At 56.9% G+C, this 27,542-nt stretch overlaps 2 protein-coding genes across 3 annotated transcripts in view; one reads left to right on the top strand and one right to left on the bottom strand.

Annotated features, from left to right (window-relative positions):
- The window catches only part of MACROD1 (mono-ADP ribosylhydrolase 1), a gene marked incomplete at its 5' end in the record, with an annotated part of 151,349 nt that overhangs the window by 94,805 nt on the left and 29,002 nt on the right, over positions 1-27,542 (bottom strand). The window lies entirely within an intron of this gene.
- FLRT1 (fibronectin leucine rich transmembrane protein 1) lies at positions 13,201-15,294 on the top strand (the record flags this gene model as incomplete). Its single annotated transcript, XM_079707290.1, has 1 exon — positions 13,201-15,294. One exon carries the CDS (start codon positions 13,201-13,203, stop codon positions 15,292-15,294), a length of 2,094 nt encoding a protein of 697 aa, XP_079563416.1.

The raw sequence follows: 27,542 nt of genomic DNA, 5'->3' as shown, positions 1-27,542 counted from the left end.
GCAGGAGAAGGGACAGGCCCTGTGGATGGCCGTCCTCACGGCAGGAAGTCAGCAGCCACGGAACAAACTCCAGGTTTGAGTCACAAAGAGCCTTTTCATCTCTAGAGGTCAGATACAGATGTTGACCTCAGCCTGGAAGTCTAAAATGAAAGAACACCTTTGGTCTCCTAGCTCGCGCCAGCTTTGACCTGCTTACAATGATCTAAACTCTGCCCTCTTTGCCACGGGGCAGCTCTGCCCAGGGAGGGGGGCAGGCATGTTGTTCATTTAAAACGCCACTCGGCTAAGTCACCAGCCATAAAGCCCACCTGGGTTTCCAGCAGCACATACAGGAATCTGATTAATGACACACACATAAAATCCATCCCAAAGAGCCATAGGTTGGAAAGAAGCAGGAAGGCTAATTGCTAATATAGGAATTAATATCAGTGAGTACTTATCTTCAAGGCAGGTGGGAACTGTAAAGCTGCAGAGCGTTTCCACTTCAGGTGGAGGCCCTGGGGTCCAAAGTTGGGGTGGCCACCCTGAAAGATGGATGCGGGGACCCCGGCGACACCTGCGCCACTCTAGCTTGCCATTGAACCCACGTGACTATTGTGATGTGGGAGTCTAGAGGACCCCAGAACCACAGTACAGTGTCACCTTCCCCAGAAAGCCCCCTGTGATCCAGGCACCCCCCAACACACACCCAGGCTGGAAAAGGAGTGGCTTTTGGCTCTGCTAATGCCCTATGTGTATCTCACACTGTGGTCTTCTGCAAACCAGTGGCCTCCCCCAGTGGACCATGAGCTCCTAGAGGACAGGGGCTCCTCTTTAGGTCCATGTGTCCTGCACAATGGCGGGAGCGTGATGGGTCTCAATACACATTTGCCAGATAGATGGATGGATGGATGGATGGATATAGAGATGGAAAAACAGACGGACAGATGGAAAGATGGACAGGTGGATGGATGAATGGAGAGATAGATGGTTGATGGATGGATAGAAAGATGGATGAATGGATGGATAATTGCATGACAGGGACTCAGGAGAAACCCAAGGTCCCTGGGTGCATGGGCCTAAGGGCCACCTTGTGTTTCTGTTGCACTGAGACTTGGCATCCTGCAGGGAGAAGGAAACTGGCCCATTGTTCAAGGTCCTCACTGTCATGTAAGTCATACAAACTTAGACAAGTCCCCCCCTTCTCAGTGTCACTGCACCTGCACAGTGCGGACAGTCCTCCCTGCCCCGCCAGCTGTGCTGGGTTGTCCTGAGGCTCAGGGGAAATGGCAAATTAGAAATGACCTGGAAAAGGATAAGGGACATTGTCCCCTTGTAAATGGCGTATATGTACAGGCAGACAGATCTGGCCAAAATGCAGAGAGTGCTATAGAGACGTGGGACTGTGCACTTGGCTTTCTTTCCCCCCTTTCAAATTTCTTTTAATACAGTTAAGATGTTGTTATTTATAACAAAAAGTAAAATTGTGTAAGCATCTCAAGTACTTACAGATGGAAGCTTTTATTATGTTGACCCAAAAAATTGTTCTTTGGCACTGGAATGCAGGGACCAGACCTATGGGAACAGGGGACAGCCGAGGCAAGGAGGGTGAGCAGAGGCTGTCCTGTGGTCAGAGTGCCCAGAACTGGCCAAGGAGTGGCTCCCGCTTACTGAGACCCTGGGGCCATGAAGATTCACTTTGTCCTTGGTCAACTTGACTGAGGACTTTGCTTGCACTGTGTGGCCTAGGCTTACTCGGTCCAATACTGTGCCCACTGGGGACTGCATGGCCCTGATGATAGGTGTGTGCCAGGAGGGCTCATTTAGGAGGTATTCCTGGGCCCGGCGCGTGCAGGTGGCTACAACAATCATAATCATGCACCCATGCGGGGAAAGTGCTCTCACCTCACAAGCACTGTGGCCAGGCTGCCCTTGGAGCACACACCCCCCAGACACCCGAGAGGCACCCGCTCACCCAGAAGCACTCAAGGAGCCCATATCCTCAGTGGGGCCTGGGGCGTGCAGTGCTGCCTGATTCCCACACTCAGGGAAGGGGGATGCAAGGGAGGCTTACCCAGAACACACAAGGCTGGACAGGCCCACTGAGAGCCTTGCTTGGACCCTTGATTTTCTAAATGAGAAAGCAGAGTGGGGAGTTCACTGGGTGCATTTATTAAGCACCTACTGTGTGCAAGGCACTGACTCAGGCACTAGGGGGTCAGCCTCAGGTGAGCGGATGTGGTCTCTTCCTTGAACCAGCAAGATAATTCCCTTCCAAGACATTATGTCATGGCCCTCACGGTTTGTGCAACCCTGCAGACAGAGAGGAGGTGAGGGGTGATGTTGGATGGACACTTGCAGGAGGGGGAACAGCATGGGGAAGGGCAGGGGCCAACTCAGGGAGTTAGTTAGGGGGAGGTGGTGGGAGTTGAGGCGGGGCGGTGGGGGAGGCGTCAGGCAGGGCCAGGCCTTGTGGGGCCTTGGAGGCTGCCATAGGAGTGTCGCCTTCATCCTGAAGGCTGTGGGAAGGGCCTGACGCCAGCAGGATGCAGCTGCCTTCCTGGATTCATAATTTCGAAAGCAGAGCTCTCTAATGGGGGATCAGCCGGCCATGGCCAGCTGGAGCCTTGGCTCTGAGGACACTGCCACCATCCTCTCTAAATACGGAGGCCCAGCAGCCTCTGCCCCCACCCTCCAAGGTATAAAACAATTTCCTTGCCCCGGCCAGGGAGGCGGATGACCTCATTGGACGCTTTCCATCTCTCCCTTTCACAGAGAAATTACAATTTATAATTGGATGAAATCACGCGGGTGTAATAGCAATAAGAGCCGTGCTGCAGCCCAGCCTTCACCTCTCCTGTGGGGACTCTGTCCTTATCTTCCCTCCTGCCCAACCCCCGCCTGCCCCTTCCCAGGGAGCTGCACCCCACCTGCCTGCTCACACCTTGAGTGTTTACCAGACCCTGGCCATTCAGGGGGGATGTCCCGTGGGCTCTTAAACCTTGCTGTTTCTTAACCCTCCTTGCTCCTGGGGAAGCTTGTCCCAAGACCTCCCCACTTCTCCCGTCAACCCATCAGCCTCCACCTGCCCTCCACCTGGCCAGCACCTGCCCCTCTTCCTACATGCACTCCCTGCCGGGCTGGGCGCCCAGTGAGCGGTGAACCCCCGGTCTGTGCTCTAGATTTGTTATAACGTGCACCCTAAATATCCTTGTTTTTATTTGTGACAGCCTCAGACAACATGCATTTCTCAAATCAGCCACCTTCGGCCCTACAAAGAAAAGTGCCCAGATGCAGCCGAGCCCATCTGGATCCAATTTCAAACCAGAGCTAACACTCTCAGATGTGTAATAAAAGCCCTTTTCCAAAGAGGGGCTCCTGCAGGGGGAATATGGACACCAGGGCACTGTGGGCCTTCAACACGCCATGCTAATGAGAGGCGATCCAGAGAGCTCAGGTTGTTTTGGATTCTGAGGAACAGCCAACCCTGCTCCCAGGTCTCTGAGGAGGGGGAAGGTGGCCGTGGAGGGCAGCCGGGGTGTGAAGCACTGACCCCGGCCTTGGTGGGGAGGCCAGGGATCCAGCTTCCCCATTTCCCTGATGCTCCTGCTTCCCATGGTGGGGAAAGGCAGCACTTGTTCGGGAAGCTGAGGCCATGGTGGCCCAGTTGGATCCTTTGAATGACATATAGCAAGAGAAGCAGGTGCTGGGGGAAGCAGAGCTGGCTCTGGGCCAGGAGGGCGGCCCCTGAACGGCTGGGAGCTCTCAGAACTTCATTTTTCTCTTTCCAGTCCTCCCACCCCCAGGAAAAGGGAAAGCAGGGAGCTGCGAGGAAGGGTGCTTGGCATGGCCGGCTGTTTGTTATCTGGATTTGGAAAGAGAAGGGAGAAATCCCAGATCATGGGAAAGTGGCATTCAAGAAAACAGGTTCCTGGGCTTCCCTGGTGGCGCAGTGATTGAGAGTCCGCCTGCCGATGCAGGGGACACGGGTTCGTGCCCCGCTCTGGGGAGATCCCACATGCCGTGGAGCTGCTGGGCCCGTGAGCCACGGCCGCTGAGCCTGCGCGTCCGGAGCCTGTGCTCCACAATGGGAGAGGCCACAACAGTGAGAGGCCCCTGTACCGCAAAAAAAAAAAAAAAAAAAAAAAAAAAAAAAAGAAAACAGGTTCCTGAGGGATGGGAGGAGAGGGGGCTGCAGCCCAGGCTGCTGGTCCCCGTGCGGCTCCTAATTTCCCTGGGCTTGATCACTTGTATTGCTTTTTGGCAGGTGAGGAGGCAGGGAGTGGGTGAGAAGGACTCTTCTCTGGACAGACGAGACCAGGGCTGAAGCAGGAATAACCCGTCCCTCCATCTCCCCAGCAAGAAAGCCTTCCTACAAACAGGAGCAGCCAAGCAAGACTGAATGCACCCCCCCTGCCCCGCCCAAACATCTTCCCAAAGAGGGGCATGTGGGGCCTGACAGCTCAGCAGCGCATGTCAGCAGCTCCAGCCCCGCGGTGAACATCTGAACTCAGCGGGGTAATGGACCCCCTCCTTCCCCCGGAGACACAGCCTGAGTGGCAGGAATACCGATTCTTTGGAGAGTGACTCCCTCTCAGCTCTGTCACGCAAGAACACTCTCTGCACCAGAGCCCATTCTGCCAAGTGACTTAAAGGGATTAAAAACAAAACAAAACAAAACTTGGTAAAGAAAAAGGGGTAAAAGCCACGCAGAAGCCTTTCAGAAGAGGTGGCGGCCAACAGACAAAAGGGCGGAAGTTGAAAGAGGGCAGGGAGGCCACCCTCCCCAAGGATGGGCGCCCGGCCCTAGGGCATGCCTGGAGAGCAGGGGCCCAGAACACCCTCAGGTTGCGCACGGGAGCCCTGCAGGCCCTGCAGGCCCCTCACGCAAACCCCTCCTTCCAGGAGGAGAAGCCAGCAGTGCCGGCAGCCTAGGGCGCGGGAGATGCTGCTCCAGACCCGCAGCCACGTCTGAACACGAGGAGCCCAGCAGAGCGAAGCACAGGGTCTCCTCCCTGAGCCCCGGGCACCCCCAGCACCACCCAACACCCCAGGTCTGTGGTCTGCACCCTGAGTGCCAAGGCTGGTGGGCTGGAATGTAAGCACGGCCCAGGCCCACCTCGACGGAAGCGCAGCATCCAGAGCTGCGGGCTGCCAGGCTGCAGCGAAGGAGGTAAGGCGGATGCAGATGGGCTCCGGTGGCCCAGGAAGGCCCAGGGGCTCCTCGTGCCCAGAGAGGGCACAGGACACATGGGGCCTGTCCTCTTCGGGCTGGGTTGGAGATCTGCAGCTCCACCCCACCGACCCCACACATGCAGCTGAAGCAACTGGTGGCATCTGCTTGCCAGGGGAGGGGTCCTTTGCTACCTGGTGGCCCCTGTGCTGCTGGGCTCTGCCCCAGGGTAGGTGGACCCAGGATGTAAGGGGGTGACCTTTCCTGGAGGAAATTCCCGCCCCTCCCAGCCGTTGCCCCTTGGGGGAGGTCTCACTTTGAGCCCTTCTGAGTTCTGACCAGAGGGGGCAGCCGTGAGGCCTTGGAGAGGCAGGACTTTTGGTGAACTAGCCACTGGCCATGGCACCTGCTGCCCTCCAACTGGAAAGGGTCCACAAGTCCCCTCCATCCAAGGCCTTTCCCTGCCCTGGCCAGGAGAACCCAGGGTGGGGTTGATCCAAAGCCACCATCCAAGGCCTTGCACCTGCCGGCCATTAGGCATCATCTGCTCTGGCCTCCAGTTCAGCCCTTTTGTTGGTGAGAGTGGCTTGATGGGGCCCAGAGATGGGCAGTTATTGCCCTAAGGTCACACAGCAGGCGGTGGCAGCGGTGGCGTGGTCTGGCTGTTTGTGGGGGGTGGGGGGGGTGGGACCTACTTCTTCTGGCTTCCCAGAGGCCAGGAGGGAGGGTTCATGCCTCCCCAAACACAAATCCCAGAAACCTCAGGCCACCTCTATCGGCAGCGCCCTGGGCAGGGCAGGGAAGCCCCAATTCATTACCAAGATGGAAAATGACAATTCCCCCACACTCTTCCCCAGGAGAGGGGCTGATTTATGACGGCGCCAGGGCCTGGGACATTTGTCAGCGCCGCACTGCACGCACGCCGTCTGAGGGGGCATTAATAGCCATGTTATTAGCCACCAGCGTGAAAGATGCCCTGCGGATCGGCTATTTACTGTTATTTATTATAACGGCGCACCAGCCTGGCAGCAGGGCCGTGAGGCGTTGTGAGCTCTCTGGAGCCCGAGCTCGGCCCCTGCCCAGCCGGCCTCCCTTCCCCCATCCCTACCTACCGCCCCATCACTTGCTCCTATTCTCCTCCCATCTCCTAGGAGAGACTGGTGGGTAATTCCTGGGGCTGAGGCCAAGCCAGAGGCGGGCAGCAGCAGGCCTGCACCCCAGATATTTATGGAGCATCTGCTCGGTGCTGGGCTCTGCCTCTGCTGAGCTTCCCTCCATCCCAAGCTTCCCTCCATTCTGAGGCAGGAAAACAAAGACCAGCTTACTGGGCTCTGGGGCCAGACAGAGGTTGGTTAGCACCCTGGCCCTCCAGCTGTGAGCAGTGTGACCTTGGGGACGTCCCTTCCCTCCCCTGAGTGTGTTCCCCTTTGTGCACTGGGGACACAGGCTCCGCAGGGCTGTGGCCAGCTGGAAAGGAGAGGCGTTTGTGCAGGGCTGAGCATGCAGCAGGTGCTCAGCTTTGCCAGCTCCTGCTACTAGTGGGACAGACCCCACAGGGCTAGAGGGGTCTGCAGACCTGCTGGTGGGTCGCCCCCATTAGATCCTGCTTGAGTTGGATACTGTCCACCATCATCCTCTCCATGCCAACCCTTTGGGAAAGGGTTTGAGAGTCCAGTGCCAGGGCCAGAGGAGGTAGGCAAGGGAGAGGGCTGTTCATGGCTGCTGGAGGATTTTCTCTGCCCTAGAGCCATTCCTTCTCCTCTCTGGGCCTCAGTTTTTCCAGGGTCCTCTACCTCCCTGATTCCAGGGTCCTGAGGGTGAGTTCCATGCTTGTGCGTATCTGCGGGGGTGGGAGGGAAGGGGCCATCTCTAAGAAAGCTGGGCCAGCCTCTGTGCCTGGAAGCAGACCTGCAGTTGGACAGGGCCTGGTTAGCCAGCCCATGTCAGAGCAGACAAGAGCAAACCCAGGGGTTTTCCCTGGGTTTGCTCCCTCGGGGCCTGGGGTGGCCCCACTGGGCAGCTGAGGAGGGCAGGTAAGACACCTGGGAAAGGAAAGCCTGGGTCTCCGTCCAGCTCCTCTGCCACCTGCTGCACAATTCAGACCTACCTCTTTGCCTCTCTGGGAGGCCATGGTGAGGGCACCTGTCATTATTACCTCCCAGCGTGGGGCTGACAGAAGGCCAGCCTCCCTCTTTTCTCCCACTGCCCTGTCCTGGCTTTCAGATTCTGGGGCCTCCCTTTTGGCATCCTCATTCATTCATTCATTCATGCATGCAACAGGTGTTTATGAACACCTCTGATGCCAGGCTCTATACTAGGCCAGTGAACAAGATAGAACATATTCTGACTCGTAGAAGTTTACAACCTAGTGGGAGGGCTTGACAATCAACTTGTGATAAACAACTGGGGGAGGGGAGGGATCACCCCAAGAACAGGGCCTGCATGTGGGGGACGCCACACAGCTCCTAGGGGGAGCCCCAGCCCCACCCAAGCCTCTGTCTTATGCTCAATAAGCATCACCATTCCCAGTCTTTCCTGATCACCCGGCTCCTCTCCCAGCCCCTGGCTGTCAGGATCCCGTTGGCTGCTGAGAAACAGCAGTGCAGAGCTAGGGCCCCCACCCTGTTCTCTGGGCTGCCCCCCACCCAGAATAACAGCCCTTAGGCCCTCCTCCTACCTTCTGAAAAACTCCTGGCCTTTCCTTTTTCCTTCCCAGATGGAATTAAGCCTCAGTTTAGGCAGCTTTACTAAAAATGCACACAGACAGACAGAAATATAGGTGCAGGAGCATCTTATTAAATAATACAGAGAAAGAAAGAAACAAAATTACATGTGTCTCCTTTCAGCCCCCCCAACCCCTCCTGGCCCTGAATAGTTTAATATCGAACACTGTTATCAATATAATTAACCTCCTAAGACACAATTTTAAAGTCTTGTTTTTTAAAGCAATTTGCATTCTCTGAAGTTCAGGACAACCCGCCGCCCGGCACAGCCCAGACGGCCTACACAGTGAGGTGAACTCCAGGTACATTTTTAGTGGATTTGCGTACCTGTCTGTAATTACCGCCAGTGATAACAGCTGATGCATAATGCATGCGGCATGAAATTAGAAAAATAATTAACTTTAGGTTTTAAAAGAATCCCACCCCCTTCCCGAATGCATTACAAGTTCTCAATGGCACCAGTAGCCGAGATCAGGAGCAAAGTTGTGCCACGCAGGGTTGGAAGGGCCTTGAGGTCATGGCATCCTGCCTGAAGAAGGGGCCTCCAGTGGGCCTAGACCGGGCTGGGCAGGAGCAGGCCCGGGGCTTCTGCCTGAACGAGGGTGGGCTCGGAAAAGCCCCACTCACACAAAAGTCGCAAGTCCCCCTCCTGCCTGCAGTTCACATCTCCTGGACCAGCAGCAGGCCCTCTGCTCAACACCCAGGGCAGTAGATAGTTTATGGTCCCATTTTACAGAAGAAGGCCTGAGACTCAAGGCCACTCTTGGTTTGTGGAGCAGCTGAACTGATCCCAGGCAGGCCTTCTCAGGGAAGAGGCTTCCTAGAGGGGAGCTCTCCCCAGGCCCCCGTGAGCACCAGGAGGCAGAGCCTGGCCCCCCTGCCTCTAGGCCCTCCTCCCTCCATGTTGCTTGTAGCTGAGCCCCGAGAGATAGTGTCAGCTGGTGGAGGAGAAAAACGCGGGGTCCCTCATTGCTTTAAACAAAGGTTTGCTGAGGACCCATCACAGGTATGGAGGTGACCCTGCTCTGGTGGAGCTCTCAGCCCGGTGGGGAGGTTACTGCTTCCTGTGGGGCAGGGGTCCTTCTGGAGCTGAGAAACTGCTTCCGCCCCCAGTCTGCCCTGCACACCTCGCTCCTACCTCGGGCTCTGCTCTGCCAGTAAGGACCCGAGGGCCTGGCAAAGTTTAGGGAAAACACAATGAATTCTCCTTGCTGAAGGGAGGGACTGGGAGGGTGCACAGAAAGGGGGAGGGGGAGGGGCTGCCCTCTGTCTGAAGTTCAGCCAAGACAGGTGGGTGGCCGCCCTGAGTGGGTCATAGGAGGACCTTGGGGTCCCTCCCAGGGACAGGGTGGGGCAGTCCTTCTTTCCAAAACCTCCAGGCCTGCGCCGGGCACTTTACACAACCCCTCCCTTGTCATCTTCCCAGAAGAGTGGGGTTCTCAGCAACACGTTACAGATGAGGAAACTGAGGCCCAGAGAGCGTCACTGGAGGTCACACGGCTGAGGACTGGTGAGGTCAGATTCAAACCTAGCCCTGGTGTCCTCTCCCCGCTTCTAGTCTACACGCCTCCTTCTCGGGGTCAGTGCCACCTGGAATTCTCTGATTCCCGTAGTGGGGACGGAGACTGTACCTGGTACTTCGGGGGACGCAGCATCAGGACATCCTCACATGAGCTGCCTTCACTGGCAAATGGGGAGGAAGGCCGGGACTGGGAGGCAGGGGGAGGCCTATCCAGACTCCCCTCTACTGCCTGGGATGCCCAGCTCCCTCCTGCCACATGCCCCCACCCCTGCTCAGCCCCTGGTGAGTCATGTCTAACTGTGCCCCCGTCCCCAGAGCCTGTGGTGGTAGATGCCCTCTCCTATCCAGCGTGCCAGGGCCTGTGCTGGGCCTGGGGTCCCGCAGCTGCCGCCTGCCGTCACTCTGACTCCCCAAGAAGACCCCCCCCAGAGGGCCGTGGGTCTCTGGCAGCCCCAGCTTGATGGGATTTGGGAAAGACAATGGGTCAGAGCGCCGGGAGGCCAGGCGTCTCCAACAGGGAGGCACCGCCATCCAGTTGGCAGGTATTTACAGATATTACTCAGGTCCGACTACCACCAGTCAAGTGGGTATGGGAAGCAGAGCCAGACACAACTTGGGAGGCTTCATGGAGGGGGCGTCCAAGCTGAGGCCTGGGGGGTGAGCAGAAGCTGGCCTGGCGAAGCTTGAGTGGGGAAGGTGTGTTGGTGTTCAAGAAGCAGGAACAGCACGTGCAAAGGCCCAGAGGTAGCACAAGGGAGAGCAGGCTTAGGGTCAGTGCTTCTACCCTAGCTTGGGGGGACAGGACTGAGGATGCACAGTTTGAGGTTGGGGAGACCCAGCATCACAGCAATGACAGGGAGTCTCTGCCAGGAAGCAGCTTGGCCTACAGCCTCCCAGTCTACCCTGGAGGCACAGCAGGGGCAGGGGAGTAAAGAAAGGGCCTCTGGATTGCAGAGGAGAGAGACACGCAGTTAACACAGAGGCTAGACCGGTATGCCTGGAGCAGTCAGAGAATTACAGCAGCTTTTAAACCTTATGCACTTACAAGGGTGTACTTTGCAGGTATTACCTCACTGGATGCTCAGTAGTGAGCTCCCCTCTAAGGGGAACTTGATGGCTACATTTATAGATAAGGAAACTAAAGCTCAGAGAGGGCAAGTAACGTGCTCAAGATCTCACAGCCTGGAAGAGGGAGAGGCAGTACTCAAACCCAGGTGTCTCTGTCCTAGATGACAGGAGCTGGCGACTGATAGAAAATGCCAAGAATGATGCCCCAGGCCACCTCTCGGCTAGTGGGGGTCTGGACACCTCTAGTCTGAGCCATCTCACTGCTCCCCTCCCCCACTTCCATTGCACGCCAAGGATCCAGCTGTCAGTCATGGAGCTGGCAAGTCATAACTCACACCATGCTGAAGTCTGAGGGATTCTTGCAACAACGAAAAGTGACCCCATAAAAGACGGGCGATTTACCGGGTTTAATTTGATGGCCACATAAACCATCAAACACAAAACAAGGGAATAAAAGGGTCTCGTGGCACCCGGACAATTAAAGGGCTCCTCAGGCAAGGCACGCTGTCTTCCTCCCCACCCCAGGCCCCTCCCTGCCTTCCTGGAGCCAGGGCTCAGCATCGCGAGGCCTTGGGGAAGGGGACGGCAGGGGAGACTCAGCCAAGATGGATGAGGGCCGCAGACAGGGGAAGAGAAAGGCCTTGGGTCCCTGCCTCCCAAATGCTTCTTGGTTATCCATCAGGCATCTCTGAAAGGTGTAATTTAGACTCTATTATGATGCCAGGGCATCTGGAGGCTGAGGGCTATGGCCATGAGCTGAGTGGGCACCGGGAACTGATGTTCATGCCAGAGAAGGCGGTCTGGCCTCGTCTTTGGCCTTAACAAGTCTGACCCCTGCTCAGGGCACTGCTCCGGAATCTGTGAGCTCAGGGGCCAACAGCATCCCTTGTGCCAGGACTCAGAGGAGGGTGTGCGTCCTCTGGCCAGATGCTGGGGGCCTGGGCAGAGGTGCTCCTGGGCTCAGACCTGACCCCTGAGACCGAGGCAAGGTGGCCTTGAGCAGGCCTGAGACTTCCTGTCCCCAGCACCTGCCCTGGCCCTGCCTCTTTGCTCATAAGCATCTTGAGACAGGACCTCCAGGCTTCATAACCTTTATGGCTCTGGCTTTGTGCAGAGGAAGGGACAGATGTGCAGCTGGAAACCTGGGCTGGCTGTGACCTCGAAAGGGCCCCTCACTGGATGGACAGATGCATGGATGGATAAGTGGGTGGGTGGGTGGGTGGGTGGGTGGATGGATGGATGGGTGAGTGGGTGGATGGGTGAGTAGATGGATGGATAGATAGGTAGATAGGTGAGAGGGTGGGTGGATGGGTGGATGGATGGATGGATGGATGGGTGAGTGGGTAGATAGATGTAGAGCTGGGTGGAGGGATAGATGGATGGGTAAGTAGATGGATGGGTGGATAGATGGATGGATGGAGCAGAGGGAAGCTCTATATGGCATGAGGAAGACCTAGCAGAGGAGGAGACGTTCGAGCATGGTCCTGAAGGGTGACGAGCAGTCCAGGAATAGAGAGGGACAGAAGGAAGAAGGGTTTGACATGGTTGAGACATGGAGACACAGGCTCCCTGGGTCATGGGAGTGGGGGCCCCACCATCTCATCCAGTGAGTGGGTCCCAATTCTGCTCTGCACACCAGGGCTGCCCTCCAGGCTGCGGCCTCAGCTCAGGCTCCCAGAGGCCATTGTGTCTCACACTGAAAAGCGTTTGTGAACCTGGAGTTATAAAGCAGACCTTTGCCGGCTGCATGAACACCACTTCCCCACTGAGGTTGAAAGATAATTTCTCTTTAATTGATTTTTTTTACCACTATGAACAGTAACGTAATATGAGAAAAATCTACATTGCAATTTTTCCATTTGTGAAAACCAAAATTACACCTTGCAGACAATTCCCTCAGAGTGTGGACCCCTCCCTCCTTTTATTTGTTTCCTGTCTTTAAATGCAAGAAAACAGATATATTTTTTTTTCAAAATAGCTGAAAATTTCGTGATTTAGGAAGGGGGCAAAGTATGGAATAACTTCTCACATTACATGGAACACAGTAGGAAGGGCACCGCTGATAGAAAGAGATTTCTGTAAAGCCGTGGGAAAGCAGTTCTGTTGACACCTCATTCTTCTGTCTATAAGATGCACAAGTGACAAACAGGACATGTTGTTTTAACACCAGACGATGAAGCGCCCCACTTTCCCCTGCTCGCCAGTGAGGACGCTGGCAGATTCTTTTTACAGGTTCTGGTGACGCCCCTCCCCCACCTTGAGCTCACAGGCCTCGCAGAAACAAGCTTTCCCTTCAGTCCCTGGTTCCGAGCCAGAGAGGGATACGACATCCCTATACCAATGAGAAATGGTGGCTCTAAATCCATCCCATCAACACTGAGCAGCCACTTTCAGCATCAGCCATAAAGACTGGCTTAGTGTGGGATCCTGAAAGAAGAGACTGAAACTGCAGCCCGGCTCCCAGTAAATTAACGTCACGAAGCCCACGGTCACAGTCCAGGAGGGCCAAGGCCACGTCTGTCTTGTTCACGGGCAGCATCTTTGCTCCCGCTGAGATTAACGTTAGCCAATGTCATTAGAGGCTGACTTCAGCCCGAGCTATCACCTGTGATGTAAACTTGACATTTGGAAGGGCCACGGGGCATGCACCTCGAGGCCTGACCTCTGCCCGTGGCCTCGACTGCAGCCACCCCTCAGCGGCAGGTGGGTGGACACCCGACTCGCTCTCACCGCACATGTCTTGTGCTCCTTGCAGGTGTAGAGGCTGCAAGTCAAGTGGGGCCTGCCTTCCCCAGCCGTCCACCATGGTGGTGGCACACCCCACTGCCACCGCCACCACCACGCCCACTGCCACCGTCACGGCCACCGTCGTGATGACCACAGCCACCATGGACCTGCGGGACTGGCTTCTCCTCTGCTATGGGCTCATCGCCTTCCTGACGGAGGTCATCGACAGCACCACGTGCCCCTCCGTGTGCCGCTGCGACAACGGCTTCATCTACTGCAACGACCGGGGGCTCACCTCCATCCCTGCCGACATCCCCGACGACGCCACCACCCTCTACCTGCAGAACAACCAGATCAACAATGCCGGCATCCCCCAGGACCTCAAGACCAAGGTCAACGTGCAGGTCATCTACCTCTACGAGAACGACCTGGATGAGTTCCCCGTCAACCTGCCCCGCTCCCTGCGGGAGCTGCACCTGCAGGACAACAACGTGCGCACCATCGCCCGGGACTCGCTGGCCCGCATCCCGCTGCTGGAGAAGCTGCACCTGGATGACAACTCCGTGTCCACCGTCAGCATAGAGGAGGACGCCTTCGCCGACAGCAGGCAGCTCAAGCTGCTCTTCCTGAGCAGGAACCACCTGAGCAGCATCCCCTCGGGGCTGCCCCGCACACTGGAGGAGCTGCGGCTGGATGACAACCGTATCTCCACCATCCCGCTGCACGCCTTCAAGGGCCTCAGCAGCCTGCGGCGCCTGGTGCTAGATGGCAACCTGCTGGCCAACCAGCGCATTGCCGACGACACCTTCAGCCGCCTGCAGAACTTGACCGAGCTCTCGCTGGTGCGCAACTCGCTGGCTGCCCCGCCCCTCAACCTGCCCAGCACCCGCCTGCAGAAGCTCTACCTGCAGGACAACGCCATCAGCCATGTGCCCTACAACACGCTGGCCAAGATGCGTGAGCTGGAGCGCCTGGACCTGTCCAACAACAACCTGACCACGCTGCCCCGCGGCCTGTTCGATGACCTGCAGAACCTGGCCCAGCTGCTGCTCCGGAACAACCCCTGGTTCTGCGGCTGTAACCTCCTGTGGCTGCGGGACTGGGTGAAGGCACGGGCGGCCGTGGTCAATGTGCGAGGCCTCATGTGCCAGGGCCCCGAGAAGGTCCGGGGCATGGCCATCAAGGACATCACCAGTGAGATGGACGAATGTTTCGAGGCGGGGGTGCAGGGCGGAGCGGCCAACGCCGCCGCCAAGACCACGGCCAGTGACCACGCCTCTGCCACCACGCCCCAGGGCTCGCTCTTCACCCTCAAGGCTAAGAGGCCGGGGCTGCGCCTCCCTGACTCCAGCCTCGACTACCCCATGGCCACGGGCGATAGTGCCAAGACCCTGGTCATCCACGTGAAGCCCCTGACGGCAGACTCCATCCGCATCACGTGGAAGACCACGCTCCCCGCCTCCTCCTTCCGGCTCAGCTGGCTGCGCCTGGGCCACAGCCCAGCCGTGGGCTCCATCACGGAGACTCTGGTCCAGGGGGACAAGACAGAGTACCTGCTGACGGCCCTGGAGCCCAAGTCCACCTATATCATCTGCATGGTCACCATGGAGACCGGCAACACCTATGTGGCCGACGAGACGCCCGTGTGTGCCAAGGCGGAGACGGCTGACAGCTACGGCCCCACCACCACACTCAACCAGGAGCAGAACGCCGACCCCATGGCGGGCCTGCCCGTGGCAGGCATCATCGGTGGCGCCGTGGCCCTCGTATTCCTCTTCCTGGTCCTGGGGGCCATCTGCTGGTACGTGCACCGGGCCAGCGAGCTGCTGACCCGGGAGCGGGCCTACAACCGGGGCAACCGGAAAAAGGACGACTATCTGGAGTCGGGGACCAAGAAGGATAACTCCATCCTGGAAATCCGCGGCCCCGGGCTGCAGATGCTGCCCGTCAACCCTTACCACAGCAAGGACGAGTATGTGGTCCACACCATCTTCCCCTCCAATGGCAGCAGCCTCTGCAAGGGCACACACACCATCGGCTACGGCGCCACGCGGGGCTACCGGGACGGTGGCATCCCCGACATAGACTACTCCTACACATGATGCCAGCACCCGGCTCCTGCCTCCTCCTGGTGTGGCGACTGTGTGGCTTTGACCAGCCTGCTGCCATCTGACAGAACAAGGAAAAGAAATTCCACGATGACTTTGCCATCAGAAAGCAGAGTTTGGGGAGGGCTGACAATTTTGTAGAACACAACAGTGAAGAAAATAATTTTTTTTAAAGAATAGAAGGCAGGAGGGGGATCTGACATTGATGAAGACATAATTTATACCAAATTATGCCAGGTGGGGAGGAAAAGACTAAAAATAATATCGCAGGAAGGGTTGGGTTGGGACTTTTTATTTTTCCTGAACTGGAAAGATACTACCTGTGCACCGTCTGTGTATGCCTCATGCTCTGTGCAGGGCCGTCACAAAGGAACCATTAGAGAAGCAGCCAACACGCGCAACCCCCACGCAGCTCTCGCTGCCGGCTGCTCACTGGAGACGACATGATGGAAGGTTTTCAGGCTCCTCACAAAGGAGAGGGGAAGAAAAGATATTTTGCTGTGGAGATGTTGTCCTGAAATCTCTTCCCTGGTTCTTTCCATGCTATTTCCCTTACAGATTTGCAGAAATTCACTGCATTCTTTGAACGACGATGTAGTTGATTAAAAAACAAACTTTCTTTTTCCTATACTGAAGCCCTCCTCAATTCCATGCACCATAGTCCATGGAAGCACCATGGAAGCTGTGGCTTTTCCAGCACTCGGAGGTGCATCTATCTACCTGTTTATCTTTATGTCGTGTCTCTATCTACAGATGGGTAGATAGAGCCACATATACAGTCCTTACAGTACTTCTTGGATCAGTTCGTACAATTTCTTGAGAAAATAGAGTCACGAAAATGTTGCTTTCTCCTAGAAATCATTGAGTAAGTAGACAAAGTGTGTTGGGGATGGGAGTGGGGTGGGGGATAATGCTGTTCCTAAAGGCGGAGGCATGTCTGTCCTGGCTGGGTGGCTGGGAGACCCTGGGCAAGGGGTGTTTTCAGTTCAGTCAGTCCTATCTCAGGTTGGCCAGAGCTGGGCCAAGCTCCTTTCTGATATAGAGAAGAGCTTTCTTTGACTTCCGGTGTCCTCATCTCTCTCCCCCTACACCCCCACAAATGCAATCACCTCAACAGTTACTTCCTGAGCATTTTCTGTGTGCAATGTGCTTCCTCCAGAGACAGGTAATTGGTGCAGAGACTTTTTTTTTTTTTTTTAATATCAGCTGATTAGACCTAATGGTTTCCATGGCTGCTCAAACAAAGCCCAGAAAAAGACATGAAAATTCTCAGAAAAGCCCTAGGAGACAGCACGCCCCCCAACCCCAGAATGCAGAACACCACACTGTGCCCACCCCCGGGACGCTGCTCTGAAGAGGGAAGACCAGACCTCTCTAAAAATGCCAGCCTCCAAAAGGTAGTGACTGGAGCCCTCAGAAGAGTTAAGATCTTTTTTCCCTCCCTCTGGAATCAATGTTGCCATCATTTATCAACTGACAGTGCTGTTTGGCGAGCCATGAGATTAAAACGATGATGAAATAATGACAGCAAATCTGAGGAGAAGAGAGGAGTGGTGCCTGGGGTTCTGATATCTCCCACATTCCAGCACTTGGGGAACTCGGGTCACCATCTGTCAAGGTGCCAGTTGTCCTGCGCCCAGGAAGGGCGATGTCAAAGGAGAGATGCTGTTCTGAGGGCAGGGAGGATGAGAAGGGGTCCAGCTCCTGGCCGTGGTGTTTTCAAAAGGCCTTGACTGCTTTGACAAAAGCCAAAGACAGGAAGAGAAAGATGAACAGCAGTCACAGGGCTGCTGTGACAGGCCCGGGGTCCAGCCATTTGCTGGACCTGAAAAGATGCTGCTGGCCCCTCAGTGAAGAGGCTGGGCTTGAAAGAAATAGACACAACAACCGCATGAGCGAGGTGGAGAAGAGGCGCGGCTCTCATTGCCAGGCTGGATGGATGGTCTCACCGAGGGGGGAGCCCCAATCCCCAGCTCCAGGGAGAGGCCGAGGGTCATGGACACATTTCATTCTAGACTCAAGCTTTTTCCCTTTTCCCACCTGAAGCATTTTCTCATACAATGAGGTCAGGAGAGAAACGTTTCCAAGGCTGGGACCATGTTTCCAGGGCTGGGACCGTGTAAAGGTCACATCCGTGTAAAGTTCGCCCTCCCTTTGGAACCCCCCAGACACAGGCACCTTCCCCGCGGCCCAGGGAGGAGCAGAGGGGCCTCGCTAGCAGCGTCCAGGAGGAGAGGGTGCACGAGGGTGTGGGGCACTGGCTGGGGGTCAGAAGTTCAAGGTCTCTGCTGGTTCTGAAATGCAGTTTCCTCCCCAAGGCACCACCTCTGTCTTTGGCCAGCGTTCCAGGAAAATCGGTCCCAGCCTCGCCACTTCCAACCCCCAACCCCTGCTGCCAACATGCTTGGTCCCCTGCTCTCACACTTCATCCTCCTTTCTCTTCTCCCCGAGCCAGGCGGGAGGTCAGATCATCCCCTTAGAGGCTAAGAAGGCATTTGGGGAACACCAGGTGGCCCTATACAGGGAGGTCTACAGGGGAGACCTTGCAGCTCTGAGAGCCTGCCTGGGCCAGCAGCGCCCTCCAGGCCAGGCCTGGGTGATGAACTTTTCTGCCCCGTAGCACAAAGCAGGCCCAGGCCTGCCTTGGCCTGAGGACACATCAGTCTCCTGCTCCCACCTCTTGTGCTAATGGGGCTTAGGCCCCACCTCACACCAGGGGGAAACCGGGCCCTGCCTGCCTCGCTGCAGGCATCCTCCTGCTAGTGTAAGTGCTGAAGATAGTGGAGACTCAGCCCAGCCAGGGCCCGGGGGCTCCCCTCTCGTCTTTTCTGCCCTCAGCATCCCAACATCTTTCCAGCATCCTTTCTAAGAACAAGCCTCCAAATGCCTGCTGCCTCACTGCCCCCCAAGCCAGGGATGGGGCCTGAAGCCAGGTCCACTCTGAAACCCCTTCCCTTCCTGGTCCAGCCCCTCTGAGCCAGCCATGCAACATAATGAGAGAGGATGTTCCAGGGCACCCAGCCTCCTCCACCCCCTAGAAGCACGTGAGGACACAGGGCCTGGGTCACCACTTCTGTCTAGAACCTCCCTCCTGTGGGCGGCCGACCTGTGACCCTTGCAGCCTCTAACTAGCCAGAACAACCTCATTGACCTCAGCCTTGATGAGTGTATTTTGTGGCATTTAAGGCAGGTTTCAAGTTAAAAAAAAAAATAACTCATGACCCTTCTTTGGTTAAGTGGTTTACCCTTTGTGGTAATTAGATATAGTGGTCGGAATCTCTTTTCTATTACATGGCAATTTTCCTTTAAATTTCCCCTGGAAAAAAAAAAAAAAAAAAAAGGAAAGAAGGCAGCAGGGCCAGGCGAGTCATTTGCATTTTGCGAATGAGGCCTCTTGTAAGCTCAGCTCAGGCGTGGGGCCCAACGTATGGAATGCTTAAGAGATTACTAAGAATAAAATCTATTAATTAGTCATACTCAATTCCGCAGACATGATGTGCATCAAAAGCTTCTTTTCTTCCTTTTTCTCCTTCCCTCTTCCTGCGGCCTCCCACAGAAGCCTCCATCTTCTCTAAATTGGCTCCTGCTTCCTGGACCACCTCTCATTAACATGGCGGCTGCGTGGCCAACTAGGGGGCCTCTGGGGTTTGGGGGTAGGAGCTGGGGCACCGGCTCCTTCCCGCTCTGGGTGACGCCGGCAGGGGAGGTGACAGTGGCTGGGGGACCCAGGCTTCCCCACCCGAAGTCCGAAGCTTACGCCTGCCTGTGCCTCTTCCTTCCTCAATGGGCACCGGGCCTCCTCCCCCCTCCCCTAGGTGTCCAGGGAAGCCCACCAGCCCCAGCAAGGAGTAGAGTAAGAAAGGTCAGGGAGACCTTCCGGGGAGATGCAGGGAAAGCAGGTTTTGCGAATCCACAGCCTCTGCCTCTGTTTCCCCTTCTGTAATATAGAGGTGGGCTGAGGCCGGGTCTAGCTTCACCCAGAAAAGATAGGGGCTCCAGAAGCCAAATGGGGGCTCCCCCACCATCTGCTGATTCTGGAAGGTTCTGGTTGGCCCAAGGCAGGTGACGGAAGCCCAGAGTGAGAGGGACAGGCCAGGTGAGGGATCCTGGGGATCTGAGGGAGCTGACTGGGCAATGTGCCAAGACTGCATCCGAGCCTCCCTCCTTCACCCCCTCAGAGCTGTGGAGCAAGGGGAGGACACCGCCACCCCCTCCAATGGCAGCTCAAGTCCCAAAGCCAGCCTACTCCAGAAATCTGCTTCCAGCTGAACGTGCCAGGGAGGACGGGGCTTCTGAGCCTCGCACTTATGAAAAATACAACAAGGAAAATTGGATGCGGCAGACAGGGAGCAATGGAGCTGGGAAGGCAACCAGGAGGGAGCTGGGGCACTTTCCGGAAGGAGGGGCCTCGGGGCGCATGGCAGCCTGAGCCCCAAGGGCCAGACCACACTCTCAGGGCCAGGGCTCAGGCGGGTCAGCTGGGGGTGTCCCCTGCGCCCATGTCCCCATCACAGATCAGTGCAGGTGACAGGCAGCGGATGCCTGGCTCTGGATCTGCGCCAGGGTGAATGCTAACAAGCAATTCACAGCCCTGCACAGGCCTTCTAGAATGCAGACAGAGGAGGCATCTTTTTTCTTAAGGAGGAATAAAAAGGCTCAAAAATGAAAATCATTACCGTTTACAAGCAAGTGAGTCTGCTAAATTGATTAGGAGAGATTAAACTCCTTGGAGGTGAAGGGAAAGGGGGATATTTCGCATTTTTTGAACCTGTCCCCAGTGGCCAAAGGCAAAGCAGGGATTCTTCTGGGCCTGGCTGGTGAGGAGCTGGGGTCTCTGAAGGCTGACACCACGCGTGCCCCAGCGCTGGCTCCGGATATGCTGGTTGGACGGAGCCTGGGCTCGAGCTCGGGGTGGGGCGGGTGGGGAAGCAGTTCTGCCTCCATCGAGTGCCGTGCGCAGCCCCTGGGACGAGTTGGGGGGGTTACGTGGCCCACACAGGTCACTCAGAAGCTGTCCTGGCCCCCAGGCAGAGACTCTGCTCCTGCCCTCCAGATTCCATCTGCCTTCGGGGTGAAAAGCTAGGGGAAGTGGCCGGGCTAGTCCCTTCGTGAGTAGGACTCTAAAGCCATGAGTCCTTCTGCTTCCTTTCTGTTCCAGGGTGGGTCTGTCTCTGATCCATTCCCTGCAGCCAGTGAAAGGGAAATGGGGCCAACGGTAAAGGGAAAACTGAAGTCAGGGAAGAAAAATCTGGCCCAGCAAAAAGAATCAGGCAGTGAGCTCTTTGTCACTGGCCGCATTCAAGCACTTGATGGGGAGGTGGCGGATATTTTCCTGCCTAAGCCAACGCCTGGTTCTTTGAGGAGAAGATCCTGGTTCCCACTCTCACTTTACCATCCCTGAGGACCCTTTAAGGAAGATATCGAGAGATTGCTCAAAACGACCAGTGTTCCCTGAAAATAGCAGGTCAGGGCCATCTCACAGCCAGGCCACCCAGCCCCGTCAAAGTGTCGCTTTTGCCACCAGACAGCCTGCAAAATCCCCATCCTCAGTGTCTAAGAGGCACCGGGAGAGGAAGTTCAGACGCGCGCCGCCCCATCTAGGAGTCTGGGCAGGCAGGGAGCACAGAGGTGACCCACCACCTGCGCTGGCTCTCTTGGGGCCGCTAGGGGGCCATCTCCCAGGGACTGCAGCTCCCCGTCCCAGGCTGCCTCCTGGCCATCCTCAGTGCCCCCGGACCTGCGCCCCCTGAGCTCCCACCACCATCCCACTGGCTGTTCTCCCAACAGCATGCTCACAGCTGCCGGCTCAATGCACCCATCCCAGCCAGGGTGACAGCTGCCTGGGGCACTTTTCACTCTACATTTTTAAGCATTTACCATTTCTTTTGAAATGTTCCAAGTAGTTTCCTGAAATATCCACATTTGTTTCTTTAAAAACACTCAAGAAGATTCCCTTGGCTCTTCATTCCCCCTCCCTTTACTTCCTCCCTCCCTTTGCTTTTTTTTTTTTTTTTTTTTTTTTTTTTTTTTTGCGGTACGCGGGCCTCTCACTGTTGTGGCCTCTCCCGTTGCGGAGCACAGGCTCCGGATGCACAGGCTCAGTGGCCATGGCTCACGGGCCCAGCCACTCCGCGGCATGTGGGATCCTCCCGGCCCGGGGCACGAACCCATGTCCCCTGTATCGGCAGGCGGACTCTCAACCACTGCGCCACGGGGAAGCCCCCCTTTGCATTTTTAACACACTGTTTTTCTCTAGTTTTGGAAATTCTATTATCACTGGGGTCAGGCCCATTTTTCTCACATTAATATGATTTCCAGGATTGCCCAAGACCCCACCCCACCTCCCATGCTGCAGGGGCAAAGCCCACCTTTCCCCATGTCTCCGCTGGGGACATTATGCCTGGGGCAGATCTCAGCCGGTGGGTGGGCAGCTGCTGCCCTGCTCCCCGCTGGAGAGGCTGGCAGGACAGGGGCTTTCTGAGGCCACTGTCACTGCCCTTCCCACTTGTGCTGGGAGGGCAGTGTGGGCATACCGAGGGCACAAAGGGTCCTGTGGGGGGCTGACCCGGCCCCCACTTCCTGGCAAAGCCAGTCCCTGAGGCACTGTGGCCATCGGAGCCACCATGGTGCCATGGCCCCTGTCCTTCCCACTCCCACCCACGCTACCCCCCACCTGAAGGCTCAAAAGTCGAAACCCGGAGAGTCCTTGCAGGAACGTCTTTGCTGTCACCGCCCCTAAATCTCTTTTACAGCAGTCAGGGTTGACGGCCGCTCGGGCAAGATGCCAGGTCCCTGCGCTCCTCCGCGCCGGGTCACTGAGGCCCAGCACGGCATGGGGCACACAGGGGTGTCACTCGTCTCTTCCTCCCTCCTCTCTTGTCCCTGGGGCTCAGTGCAAAGGGCCCAGGTGGGTATGTTGGCAGCGGCCTTCCTCTCATCCTGCACCCACCCCGCTGGCAGCCTGGCCCCACGAGGGGCTCCTTCTCCCTGAAGCATCTCACTCCACCCTCCCTCGGACCCGCGATCACCAGCTGTGAGCCTGATGGGGAAATCCAGCCACTTGGTGAGATCTGGCCGCCAGTGGGGGTGACCCGGTTCCCCCTCTCCGAGCCAAGCCTCAGGTGGGTGACGAGGGGGGCAGAGAACTGGGTGCCCCACCCCCCCGTGTCTGACGCTTCTGTTGAGAGTCCTCGCACCCGAGCCGCCCACCTGGAGGAACTAACCAGGCTTTCTCCTCAAGACGGAGGAAAACAAATGCCACACGAGCCAACGATCAAAGCCACAGCAGACATGGGACTGCCACTTGCTCATCTCCCAGGAGCCAATGTCCAGGACGCCTCTCACCTGCCCTGTGCAAAGGACATGCTTGCAGAGGGTCCCAGAAACCACTCACCTCTGGCTGGTCCCGTTTTCAAAAGGTTCTGCGTACCCAGGAGGAAGACACACACAAAACTCTGAAACTGGCTTAGATATTTTTACCCGACCCAGAACACCACCTGCCTGCAGGCCAGCGGCCTCAGCTGAGATGCCCACCTGGCATCCAGCTCCTGAAGAGATGCTGAGAGCCGTGGGGAGGAAGCAGAAGCGCCCAGTGTTTAGAGGTTTGCCATCTGAGAGGGAGAGAAGCGGGCAGACGGGGTTGAAGGTTGGGGACAGCTGCGGGGCTGCGAGCCAGAGAGACAGTGCAGTTGTGCGACTCTGCTGGCTGGAGCGGACGCCCCCTAATTATGAATGTCACAAGGCGGGTGTGAACGGAGAGGCAAAAGAGAAAAGTAAACTAGAAGAAACCCCATGCGTAAGCCCTGTGGAGCAAATGTTTTTAACAGCCACCAACAGCAACTCCCCTTCCCAGTGTTCAAAGGTTACTGTATCTGGTGAGGCGTGGAGTGCTAAAGCGCTCGCTCGCTCAGGGGGCCACCCAGCGCTGTGCTCAGCAGAGTCCATCCCTGGCGCCTGGGGAGGAAGAGAGCAGGGAGGGGTCCTGAGCCAGACCCTGGTGAATGGAGGGTCTGCTGCAGAAGGTGGATGCCTGGCCAGCCAATGGCATGGGGAGGACGGGGCTGTGAACAAGGTCCCTTCTGCCAACGGAGGGACCTTTGCTAGGGGCACCCCTGGTTTTCCTTGAGCCCCTGCCCTTTCCTACCTGCAGAATCTGCCCAGTGGGGCCATCTGGCCACCCGCTCCTTGCCTTCTTCCTTTTTCTCTGAAGGGCAAAGCAACCTCGGGGGTCTGAGTGATGGGACCAGTTCCGCTGCTGCCTGCTGCCATCTGACACCTGGCTGGTTGACTTGGCCTGGCCCCAGGCCTGCCCGCTTCCCTCCCAATCTCAGCACCAGACACACAGACACCCACCACGACAACAACACAAACCAAAGTGCACTGAGAACTGCCCTTGGGCCTCCTTCTTGTAGGTGCCTTGAAACTTCAGTGTTGAGATGAATGTGATGAACTATTTGGTCCTATTTTCTGTTTGTCTGTTTTCATATGAAATGTCCAAGTCCACTTTCCTTGTCCTTTCTTGAAATAAATAGAAAGATTTAACTTTTACAGTCCTCTCGGCTGCTGACTCTCAGCTCGGCGGCCCAGCGTGCCAGGGGCCGGTGTCTGTCACCCACGTGGTCTTGGCTGCCCACACCCCCTCCCCAGGCTTTGCCCTGAGGGTCAGCCCCGCTGTCAGGGTCCACTGGCACAGAGGTGGTGGCTGGGAGGGATGGAAGCTCTGGGTTAGTATATTCCCTGGGCACCATGGGAACCAAAATAATGATTCTGCTGCAGGATGGAGAAGGGACTTCTGGCCCCATCCCACGGGCCCTGGGGAAGGCGCCTGCCAGCTAAAGGCAGACTCCAAGAGGGTTTCCATGTGGAGATGTATTAATCAGAGCCATGGATTATCTCATCATAAGAGGCTCCGGCAACCATGTGGGCACCCAGATAAGACTGGCACCATATGGGTGCTGGGGACACGGCTCTTCCTCCGCTTGCCTGGGTCCCGCCACCTCTGACACCCCTCATCCCCTAGACGCACCCACCACATTCACAACTCTCCAGGCCTAGCTTGATATCTCACACTCCAAAGAGGGGGAAAAGGAAAAAAATTATTTTCCGTGAGAACAATAGCAGTTTCTGCCAAATTTAACATATAAAATAAGAGCTCATTACTTCTGCCTTAGATCTGATTTCACATCTGGATACGAGTTAATGAGCTTTTCCTTATATCCCAAGGAAGCAAAGTTATTTCTGGATGTGCCTTGGTGGCAGGTGGCCTGGCTGGGGTGACACGGGGTGCTCTGACCCCACAGGTGCCCCTCGCACTCCCATCTTCTCTTGGTCCTCACTGCCGGCCCCCTGGAGGCAGGAGCAGCCCAGAGATCATTCCAAAGGGCGGCTCGCCACATAGGCTTCGGGGAAAGGACCGAGTCTGTTTCCCCAAACTCTTCCTAGGGCCCAGCGCACAGTGGGTGCTCAGGAGGGCTGCCTGCTCTTCCTCACCTGACACTCACCTTTCTAGAACCTGATCAGCCAGCCAGTCAGTAGATATTTACTGAGGGCCTACTATGTGCTGGGGCTGGGCCTGGGGCACCCTTCCAGCCTCATGGAGGGGGAAGGAAGGATGCTCATGGACGAGATCAGGGTGGGGAGGCACTCTGGGAGCCAGGTCTCCACTGAGGGTGTTTCCTCAGATGAGAAGGACTTGGAGAGAAAGGGAGAGGGCCTGCCAGAAGCTCTGAGGCAGGGGGCACGAAGGCGAGTCTGATTCTGTCCCCCTCTGGAAGACTCCGCTTCCCCCATAAGCACAGGACCCATCTGGCCCCACCTCTGGCCACACCGAGTACAGTTCACTCCCCAAGCAGGCCCTGCCTACCCAAGCGGGCTCTGGGTCTGTGCTGACTTCTCCGCCGGGTGCCCTTGAGGGCCCTTGAAGGTTCGACTCAGGCATTGTCACTGGAGAGGCTGCCCTCTCCGGGCCACACCTGCTGGTTCTCACCTGGACAGGTAACTGGTTCCAGCACCTCACTCACCAAGGGCCCCTGGCCAGCAGGTCTTGCCTTCCACCCCTTCAGATCCCAGAGGGCACCGGCCTGGCACGCAGGAGGCACCGGAAACGTGAATGGAGGGAGTGAGTCAATAAACACCAGCAAATCAATCAACCAACAGATCAATCTATCAATGTGGGGCCCAAGGAGGACGACCTTCCAAGAGCAGCAGCCCTGGCGTCCCAGGTGTGAGGCAGTCTCTACTTCTCCTCCCACCCCTCCAGGCAGGGGGAGCCTCGGACGGGGCTGACCCAGCTCACCTGACCCTCCACACACTGGCAGCAGCAGCACCACAGACCAGGTGCCCCGGCCACTCTCTTCAAGCCGGAGCGGGGGGGGCTGGCTTCCCAGACTGTGTTCCTGAGCCCCTAGAGCTAACAGAAGTTCTGCCCAGGAAGGGTTTATGGTCACATGCATTTGGGAACCACTGGATTAACGCCTGTCCTGGGGGCTCCTCGGGCAGGGCCTTGGAGTCCCTCAGAACTGGGTGAGACCCACAGGCTCCACCACCCACTCCCTGTGCCTCTGTAAAGCGTACGTATGATGACAGCTCGCTGCTCTCATTTTTCCCACCGCCACAGCACCGACGCTGCTGATGTGTGCCGGGGCCTCCGTGAGAACGCTGCTTCCCCCCCACCCACTCGTCCGGGGAGTGCAGGCCCCATCCCTGGTGCCCCCGGGGTTTACCCAGCATCCCTAGCCCCCAGGTACAGGTGCTGAGCTGGCGGGCAGTTCTCCCAAGGAGGCCCAGGTGTCTCCGCAACAGCCAAGTGCCCCCAGGTCTGCAGAGAGGAGAGACGTCGGAACAGGGCCTGTTCTCCAAGCCACCACGACCACACCCAAGGTCTGCGGCCTGCTCCGGAAACCTGCTAGACGGGCTCTCAGGCTGACCCGAGCTTTCGGCTTCTGGAGAACAGGGCTGGGGATGGGGGCACTTTAGGTTTTAATAAGTGGCCCGGGGGGCTGGAGGCCCAGACAGGGTTGGGCCGCACAGGAGGAAATCACCAGGAACCACGGGGGAGGTTCCAGGACCTATATTTCAGGTCAATGGAAAGAAGACCCTCCAAACATAACTGACCCTTTCTGAAGAGGAGGAGGCAGTCTGAGCGGTAGTGAGGCCCAGCCTCACAGGAGAGCAAGCAGAGCTGGCCGGCCCCTCAAGGGGGTGCAAGTTCTGGGTGGTGGAGGCAACAGGCTGACAATGAAGAGCCCCTGTCTCCCTAGCATGTCTTTAGATGGACCCTGGGGGAGAGGGTGGTCTCCCCACACAGCCGGGACTCTTCCTGCTGCAGCCTCCACTCCAGCCAAGCAGTTTCCAGCCCTTTCCTTCCCAAAGAAATCTCAGGACCCACATATTGCTGAGGTTACGGATATGTATGGGGCAAGTCCCCCGAATAGCTGCTCAGCAGACAAGTGGCACGCCAAAGTCCAGCGCCCCTGCTTCATGTGTCCAACTCCTGCTGTTCGGTCAGGCTCAGGACTAAAAGTTCCAGTTCAAGTGGGATGAAGAGTGGGTGGCCGCCAGCCCTGTCCCTGGACACTGCTCTTACCTGGCTACCACCAGGTTCCAGAAGCTTCCCTCCTCCTGCTCCCACTTCCTAGGAGGGGTCCCTGCCTTCATCAAGCATCCTGAAGAAGCGACCAAACCCGGGAAGGGTCTAACACCCCAAGTCCCACCCCACACCCAAATTCCGAGGCCAGTTCTTAGCACCCTGCATACAAAGCCCTGGTGGGATCTGAGGTCCCCAGCCAGCCCCAAAATGCTGCCTCAGAAGGGCTGGGTGGAGACTTCCCTGGTGGCACTCCCCATGCAGGGGGCCAGGATTCGATCCCTGGTTGGGAAACTAGATCCCACAGGCATGCCGCAACTAAGAGTTTGCATGCCACAACTAAGGAGCTGGTGAGCTGCAACTAAGGAGCCCGCCTGCTACAACTAAGACCCAGTGCAACCAAATAAATTTAAAAAAAAAAGAAGGGCTGGGTGGAGCTTGCTCATCACTCTCAGGCGCCCCCAGCCCACCTACTGGATGCCTCCCCTCCCCTCCTCCACACCCCTTGGCCTCTTGTCAGCACCTGCTTCTTGCACGGCCTGCCGCCCCCAGGTCCGGTACCGGCACCTCCAGAGGCAGAGGAAGTAGGATCCCTCAAGCGGCTAACTGACAGCACAAGTGAAAACCTGGCACTCCCCCTTCGGAGACTTACAGAGGA

This window comes from Hyperoodon ampullatus (genome assembly GCF_949752795.1).
Source record: "Hyperoodon ampullatus genome assembly, chromosome: 7".
Classification (NCBI taxonomy): Eukaryota; Metazoa; Chordata; class Mammalia; order Artiodactyla; family Ziphiidae; genus Hyperoodon; species Hyperoodon ampullatus.
This window is presented reverse-complemented; position numbering and strand designations above follow the sequence as displayed.